Source organism: Carcharhinus amblyrhynchos, chromosome 8 (genome assembly GCF_965287045.1).
Source record: "Carcharhinus amblyrhynchos chromosome 8, sCarAmb.v2.hapA, whole genome shotgun sequence".
Lineage (NCBI taxonomy): Eukaryota > Metazoa > Chordata > Chondrichthyes > Carcharhiniformes > Carcharhinidae > Carcharhinus > Carcharhinus amblyrhynchos.
In genome coordinates, this window is record NC_137331.1 from 75,127,589 (window position 1) to 75,136,825 (window position 9,237).

Here is a 9,237-nt window from a genome sequence, read left to right on the forward strand (position 1 = left end):
AGAATACATAGGGAAGGAAAGGAGAGAGTGCAGAACGAAGTGATGCAGCCATAGCTAGGGAGTAGAGAAAGGTCTAACATGAGACAGGTCCATTCAAAAGGCAGCAGGGAAGAAGCTGTGCTTGAGTCCGTTGGTACATGACCTCAGACTTTTGTATCATTCTCCCGACAGAAGAAAGTGGAAGAGAGTATGTCCAGGGTGCATGGGGTCCTTGATTATGCTGGCTGATTTTCCTAGACAGTGGGAAGTGTAGACGGAGTCAACGGGTGGGAGGCTTGATGGACTGGGCTTTCTTCACTGTCAGAAGAGGAGCCACACCAAGTTGTGATACATCCAGAAAGAATGCTTTTTATGGTGCATCTGTAGAAGTTGGTGAGAGTCGTAGCTGATATGCCAAATTTCCTTAGCCTCCTGAGAGAATAGAGGCGTTGGTGGACTTTCTTAACTATAGTGTAAGTGTGGAGGTATCAGGACAGGTTGTTGGTGATCTGGACAATTAGAAACTTGAAGCTGTCAACCATTTCCACTTCATCACTGCTGATGAAACAGTCCTCCACTGCGCTTCCTGAAGTCGATGACTATCACCTTTTTTTTGTACTGACATTGAGATAGAGATTTTTGATGCTGCACCAGTTCACCAGATTCTCTCTCTCTTTCCTGTACTCAGTCTCACTGTTGTTTTAGATCCAATCCACTAAGGTAATGTCATCAGCAAACTTGAAAATCAAGTTGGAAGGGAATTTGGTTACACAGTCATAAATGTATAAGGAGTATAGTGAGGGGCTGAGGACACAGCCTTGCAGGGCACCAGTTTTGTGACTAATTGCGGAGGACCCTTACTGATTGCGGTCTGTGCGTTAGGAAGTCTAGGATCCAGTCACCAAGGGAGGAGCTGAGCCCTAGGCCACAGCGCTTGGAAATGAGTTTTGTAGGAATAATGGTGTTGAAAACCAAGCTGTAGTCAATAAATAGGAGTCTGACAGAAATGTCTTTGTTACCCAGGTGTTCCAGGGTTGAGTGCAGGGCCAGGAAGATGGCATCTGTTGTGGATTTGTTCCGGTGATAGGCAAACTGTAGTGGATCCAGACAAGTTGAGAGGCCAGAATTAATCCATGCCGTGACTAACCTTTCGAAACACTTCATAATGATGGATGTCAGAGCCATCGGACGATAGTCATCAGGTCACACTGCCTCACTGTTCTTTGATACAGGGATGATGGTCGTCATCTTAAAGCAGATAGGGACCTCAGATTGTTGTAAAGGGAGGTTAAAAATATCTGCGAATACAGCCAGCTGGCCTACGCAGGATTTGAGTGCTCGTCCGGGTACCCCATCTGGGCTAGTCGCTTTCTGTGACTTTCGAGAAGGCTGACCTAACATCTGTGATGCTGACCTTGGATACCGGTTTGGCCGAGGCTTTTGGGGCAGAAGGTGTGTTCTCGCTTATTCAAAAAATGGCATAGAATGCACTGAGCTCATCAGGGAGGGGTACATTAGTGGCTGGTGATTTTACCTGCCTTCATCATGTAGCCTGTTATGTCTTGAAGACCTTGCAATAGTTGGTGGGAGTCCATATAGCTAACCTGGGACTCTAGCTCGGTCTGGTATTGTCTCTTAGTATTTTTGATGGTTCTCCACAGATCAAATCTGGATTTCTTGTATCTTATTTATACTGTAAATGACTCTATAAGGTTATCTCATGTATTTAGAGCAACAGGCTATAGCATATTAACAAATTTCCACATATTGGCCACACAGAATTAACTGCTAACGTATGATTGTCCCATCATCCTGGTACCTAAGAAAAAACAAGCAGTGTGCCTTAATGACTATCAGCTGGTCACTCCGACATCCATCATTATGAAATGCTTTGAAAGATTAGTCATGGCATGAATCAATTCCAGTCTCTTGGATTAACTACAGTTTGCCTACTGCCGCAACTGGTCCACAGCAGACGCCATTTCCCTGAAGCTGCACTCAACCCTGGAACACCTAGATAACAAGGACACCTATGTCAGACTCCTATTTGTTGACTACAGCTCAACCTTTAACACTATTATTCCCACAAAACCCATCTCCAACCTCCGTGGCCTGGGCCTCGGCACCTCCCTCTGCGACTGGATCCTGAACTTCCTAACTCACAGATCACAATCAGTAGGCAACACCTCCTCCACGATCATCCTCAACATCGGTGCCCCACAAGGCTATGTTCTCAGCCCCCTACTATATTCCTTATATACTAATGACTGTACGGCCAAATTCCCCTCCAATTCGATTTTCAAGCTTGCTGCCAACACCACCATAGTAGGTCAGATCTCAAACAATGACAAGACAGAGTACAGGAACGAGATAGAGAATCTGGTGAACTACTGCGGCAACAATAATCTCTCCCTCAATGTCAACAAAACGAAGGAGATTGTCATCAACTTCAGGAAGTGTAAAGGAGAACATGCCCCTGTCTACATCAATAGGGACAAAGTAGAAAAGATCGAGAGCTTCAAGTTTTTAAGTGTCCAGATCATCAACAACCTGTCTTAGTACCTCCAATGTCGATGCTATGAGCAGCACAGTAGTACAGTGGTTAGCACTGCTGCTTCACAGCTCCAGGGTCCTGGGTTCAATTCCTGGCTCGGGTCACTGTCTGTGTGGAATTTGCACATTCTCCTCGTGTCTGTGTGGGTTTCATCTGGGTACTCCAGTTTCCTCCCATAGTCCAAAGATGTGCAGGTTAGGTTGATTGGCCATGCTAAGAAATTGCTCCTTAGTGTCCAGGGATGTGTAGGTTAGAGGGATTAGTGAGTATAATATGTAGGGATATGGGGGTAGGGCCTAGGTGGGATTTTGTTCCGTCCAGACTCAATGGGCCTAAGGGCCTCTTTCTGCACTGTAGGGTTCTATGATTTCTATGACTATACTTAAGAAAGCCCACCAATGCCTCTACTTTCTCAGAAGACTAAGGAAATTTGGCACTCAGCTACAACTCTCACTAACTTTTACAGATGCACCACAGAAAGCATTCTTTCCAGTTGTATCTCAGTTTGATATGGCTCCTGCTCTGTCCAAGACCACAAGGAACTATAAAAGGTCGTAAATGTAGCCTAATCCATTGACCCTGTCTACACTTCCCGATGCCTCGGCAAAGCAGCCAGCATAATTAAGGACCCCACGCACCCCAGACATTCTCTCTTCCACCTTCTTCCTTCGGGAAAACAATACAAAAGTCTGAGGTCATGTACCAACCGACTCAAGAACAGCTTCTTCCCTGCTGCTGTCAGACTTTTGAATGGACTTACCTTGCGTTAAGTTGATCTTTCTCTACACCCTAGCTATGACTGTAACACTACATTTTGCCTCTCGCGTTTTCTTCTCTAAAAACGGTATGCTCTATCTGTATAGCGCACAACAATAAATACTTTTCACTGTATGCCAATACATGTGACAATAATAAATCAAATCAAATATTTAAAATGTAAATTCCTTACACTAGCCAAGACCAACATTTTCTCAAGCCTGCAGCAGATGCTGTTCATTTGTTAAAAGCTCCTTGACATTTCATAAGCTGCTCCTCACATACTTTTTCATACTGCAATCAATTTTTGCATTTTATCAAATACCTTGACACATGCTCTCAAGTTGAGAAAAGGTCAATCTGCCACAATGCTTCTGTCAATGTCCCTTTTTGGCCAGCTCTAAGGAAGCACAAGATCTCACTATGAGATGTGAGCTGTGCTGCAATTGTTAGTATTCCCACCTCTTGAAATCAGATGGTCGTAAGTTCAGGTCCCACGCCAGAGACTTAGTACATAAATCTAGTTTGATACTCCTCCACAGTACTGTCAAAGGTGCTATATTTTGCATTTGCAATTAAACTTAGGCCTTTCTACCCTCTCAGATGCAAGTTAAGATCTTATAGCAAGTTTGCCCCAATATCTTAGCCAATATTTATCAACATCACTAAGACAGATCACCTGGTCTTTATCACATCGCTATTTAAGTCGTTGCTGTGTGTAAATTAACTGCCAGATTAGCTTCACTTCATAAATACTTCATTGGCTATAAAGTATTTTAAAACATCCTGAGGTCATGAAAGTGGTATCCAAACACGAGTGCTTTTCTTTCCCCCCCCTCCCGTAAGAGAAGTGCCTCCATTCTATAGATTAAATTTTAATATGATGTGGAGGTCACATCACTTGATTCAGATTACACATGATTTTTCATTCATTAAACCCAACCGATGGAAAACCAAGCTAGCTGCAAATCAGATAAGCCCAAATTTTCACTAAGAACGAATTACCAGTGCTCCTCCTTAAGATCACATCATTTGAGAGAGATTGCGAATGCAAGACAGAATTTAAATCTTAATCATCACATTCTGCTGCAAAGAGCAAGACAAAACTGCTGTAAAAGGCAGATAAAAATATTATATGCAAAAAAAAATTGTGAGTATTGATCTAAAATGATAAATATTTCAGCACTTCAGTACTATTGTAAAAATACGTTTCCCTCTTCCTTAAAGACACTGACTCATGGTGGATCAAAACACCAGAGGTGTTGCAATAACTCAGCTGTTGTTTAATTTTAAACCTCAACTCTGGGGCTGGGACAGCCAAGTTTAATACTATTACCATCTTCTTCCAGCAGTCACTGGTTAACAATCAGGAACAGGATTGGTGGGTTCATTTTTCTGCTTCCTAGTCCAAGCATCAATAATAGTATCTGTGGCACTATCCTAAGTAAGTCAACCGAGACCAGGGGTAGAACAGTCCTAATTTTGTCCCCAGTCAAACAGCAGACCAGGAACCTGAATAAAAGAGTGGGCTTTGCTGGGGCTCTTTAACTAAGTCATTGTGTCAGCATCCCACCCGGGTGTCATTCAGAGAAAGCAAGCAGCATGATACACTAGAGCTGTCGAAGGGAAGAATTTATAATCAAAGAGACCACAACAAGGGTTGCAATAATCACCAGTACACTCTCACTCTTACCTGGTACGATGCAGGGGGATCTGAGGGCCTGCAGTGAGGTGAGCTCCCCCACAACAACAGCGGGGCGGGGGGGCGGGGGGAGGACAACTTCTCCAGCCAAGCAGGCATGGATAGAAGTGGTTGAGGACATCAGCAGAAGTGAGGTACCTACTGCTTAGGACAGTGCACCAGGAGGATGCAGGTGTCTCAGGACAGCCTGACAGATGAGTGGCCACAACACTTTTAGGGCCAAGTCCAACATTCTGATATGTCCAGCAATCTCTAGGGTGCAAGGGGGTGGTTTAGCAGGACCACTGAGGGAGAAGTGGTAGGGGGATAGAAGGTTGACAGGACCAGGGGGTGGGTACTGTCACTGAGGAGTGGCAGGTCATAAGGACAGAGGGAGAAGGGAGGTTTGGCAGGGTCTAGGAGGAGTGAGTGGGGGTGGTGTTGGGGTTAGGGGCAGTACTGAATGGGGGGGACAAGTTCACTGAGGGGATGGGGTTGGGACAGAGTAGGGTGAGGAGTGGGGTGGGCAATGCTGGGGGGACAGGGACACAGGAGAATGGCAACATGGGGGGGTGGGGACAGAGAGGGGGCAAGTTAGAAGAGGAGTGGGCAGTGCCGGGGGGGGGGGGTGTGGATGGGCAGTGCGGGGGGGGGGGGGGGGGGTGTGGATGGGCAGTGCGGGGGGGGGGGGGTGTGGATGGGCAGTGCGGGGGGGGGGGGGGGGGCAGTGCCGGGGGGGGGGGGGGGGGGGCAGTGCCGGGGGGGGGTGGTGGGCAGTGCCGGGGGGGGGGGCAGTGCGGGGGTAGAGACAGAGGGGGAACGGGGGGTCGGGCCCGCGGCCTGCGAAGCTGGAGCCGGCACAGCCCCAGCCTCCGCGGCGGCCCTGACTCGCACCCGCAGCCCGGGAGTCTCCGCTCCCTCTCTCCCCGGTAAACACTCACCGATGAAGGTGAAGGTCCCAATTCTCCTCGCGGAGGGGAAACGTGCCGCCATCTGCTCCCGGAACTGCTTCACCCCGCCACTGACCTCTGACCCCTGACCGCCCCCTCTTCCAGCAGCCTGCAGTCAGGGGTCACCTGGGCAGAGTCCAGTCACTGGTCAGTGTCCATGGGGCTGCTCCTCATGTCCATTTATTTCACAATCATTCAGCTTTGTAATCTGATCACATTCACTGATCTGCTTTCAGGATATTCCTTCAGGCTGCTTTGCAGAATTCAGCTTTGGTGAAGAGCTTTTTGCTTCACTCTGACCTCAAACTAAATAATGTTAAAGCTCAAACCTACTCGAAAGTGGAATAATACTGTTTCCTCCAGAGAATGTTCGGTGTGGACTGTGACCCTACATTTAGGGTCTCTCTCCAGGTCCAAACTATTCCACTACTACAGGTTTGCAAGAAAAACTCCTTTTGACAGCAAACTACTTCTCTAACCCTGTCCTCCACTCTTCCAAACTTCATCTCCAAAACAAAATAAGATAAACTGTTGATCAAAGACCCTCTTTTCAGCTGCCTCCTCCCTCTCCCTGGATTCCCCTTGACCCATGACATTATGCAACCACGTTCCATTGTAACTTGTCCTGTTCTTCTCTATATGGTCCTTAACCAGTTGCCACCTCCACCAATAACTCAACCACCAGCGAAATGATGTCACCTGTGCTCAAGCTTACCTCTCAAGACCTATCACTGACCTATTGTACCCTGACATCGTTAATGCCTTCCTCCCTATAACTCTTTCCCCGTCCTTCAAAAAGGTTGTCATAATCCCATTTCAAAAATAGTCCTATTGATCCATCTGCTCCAAATACCACCTATCTCCTTGCAGACAACCTTTTACATTCTTTCCTCTTCAAATCTCTTTACTCTGGTTTCTGCAGAATGCCCTGATCAAATTCACCAATAATGTCCTTTTACCCATCACATGCTATCCACCCGTTATCCTTGATGACCCCTACATGACCAACACAGTTAATGAATCAAGCTTGCATCATCTCTTTTTTGTGCTCAACTTTTGTGCCATTTTTTCTGGTTTGGGTGTGTTCTTGCATTCCTCAACAAAGGCCTATTGAAAGGGTTATAAATTGGAAACACCAAGCCTTCATTACATATCAAAATCACCTTGCACCACAGACAAACAAGAAGAATACTTAATTCTGAATATTCACCACTACAATCCGTAGCTCAGAGAATATTACATATCAGCAAGAATAAGTGGTGGGTAAAGAAGGCCAACGAAATTCAATACTATGCTGGCTTGTATGACATGAGCAGCTTCTTAGAACCATAGAATCCCTACAGTGCAGGAGGCCACTAAGTCCATCTATTTACCAAAAACAGCTCATTGCATCTGCTCCGCCATTCAATCATGGCTAATATTTTTCTAATCCTCATTCTCCTGCCTTTTCCTCATAACCCCTGATCCCCTTATTAGTCAAAAACTGATCTACCTCTGTCTTAAAAACACTCAATGACCTGAGCTCCACAGCCTTCTGCAGCAAAGAGTTCCACAGATTTGTGGTGACAGAGCCCTTCCACATGTGGATGGGCATCAAGCAAGGTTTTATGATTGTACCAACTCTTTTCACTACCTACTTCAGCCTGGTCATGGAGCTCAGTTGTGACCAATTGCCACCAGGGGTCAGAATTGAGTTTTGACATAACAGAAACTCTGACAGCCAGTTAAGACTAGGATCAACCTCCACCGTATCCACGATTTACAATACGCTGTTGACTGCACAGTTCTGTCTGCAAACAACAGAAGCACACCAACTTCTTCAACTCCATGTGTAATAGGGTTGGCCTGATGAAAAGTCATTGACCTGAAATTTTAACTCTGTTTCTCTTTCCACCGATTCTGCCAGATCTGTTGACTATTCCCAGCATTTTCTGTTTTTATTTCAAATTTCCAGCATTTTGCTGTTGTATGAGAAGGGATAAGTGGCTCACCTAAAAAGGACCCTGAAAATGGGGGTGACACCAAGGCCATGATTGCAGAGATGAACCACAGCTCCAAGGAGGTAACCTGCTGGGACTGTCACCCCCAGAAATATTGATTATATCAATGAAGTTATTAATGTACTGGTTGGGGGGAAAAAAGAAAATGTTGACCATTATGTAAGTTATACTGTTGCATCCTGTTAATTCTGTAAATAAATTTTGGAATTGTAGTTATTAATTTTAGGTTAATAAGTTAGATTACTATTTTCTGTTATGGGGATTATTGTTTAAGAGAGGTGAGTGTTATGTATGTTGAGTGCGTAGTCTTTAAGGGAGTGCATCATGTGACCCTTTGGGCTTTGGAGGTCTGCCCATGGATTGCCCTGGGAGAGCAGAAGGAGTTGGAGCATGGAGCAAACAAGACTTGTAATAAAATACATGTGTACCCCGACTTCTGTCTGTGGAGTCAATTCTTGGGATATACTGCAGAAGCAGAATATCCAACAGTTCTATCAACACATTAACATTAAAAAGGTAGTCATAAAAGGGCAGGGAGATTGATGATTAAAAAAAAATCTTGTGGAGCCCAAGCATGGCTCAAGTACAATTAAATGCTTTGCATGTCTTCTGTAGGGAAGAGGATACTGCCATCATAGCAGTAAAGGAGGAGACAATTGTGATATTGTATAGGTTAAAAATAAAAATTATATACTGGAAAAGGTTAGGAATCCTCAAATTAGGAAGTATAACTGGTTCACATGGAATTTATCCTAGATTATTAACTAAAATAAGGGTGGAAATTGTTTAGAGCCTGGCTATAATCACCAGTTCTTATATATGTTGTGGTGCCAGAGGACAAGGAGATTGTAAATATTACAGCCTGTTCAAGAGAAGAATGAGAGATAAGCTCTGCATTCAGGCCAATCAGTGGTGAAGAAACTTTTAGAGACATTAATCCAGGACAAATTAATTGGCATTTGGAAAATTATGGGCTAACAAATGAAAAACAGAATGGATTTGTTAATTATGTCCTACTAACTACATTGAGTTCTTTCATGAAGTAATGGAGAAAGTTGGTAAGGATAAGGCAATTGATATTATATACTTGGACATTCAAAAGGCATTGGACAAAATGCTACATAACAGACTTGTTACTAAAATTAAGACCATGGGTTTAAACAAGTAGGGACAGCATGGATGCAAAATTGGCTATGGAGCAAAAATCAGGGAACAATGGTGAGTGTTATTTTGCAAACTGGTGGAAAGTTTACAACTACTGCTCATTTGTACAGTGGCATAGTTAGCACTACTGCCTCACAGTGCCACGGATCCGGG

General features: G+C 44.8%; 1 protein-coding gene across 1 annotated transcript in view; it reads right to left on the minus strand.

Annotated features, from left to right (window-relative positions):
- Positions 1–5,995, minus strand: part of tatdn1 (TatD DNase domain containing 1) — a 45,948-nt gene extending 39,953 nt beyond the window's left edge. Inside the window, exon 1 of the mRNA XM_080194283.1 lies at positions 5,912–5,995. Coding sequence (XP_080050409.1) covers positions 5,912–5,963 — 52 coding nt within the window. The 5' untranslated portion in view covers positions 5,964–5,995. The remainder of the gene's footprint in view (positions 1–5,911) is intronic.
- Positions 5,996–9,237: the final 3,242 nt, after the last annotated feature.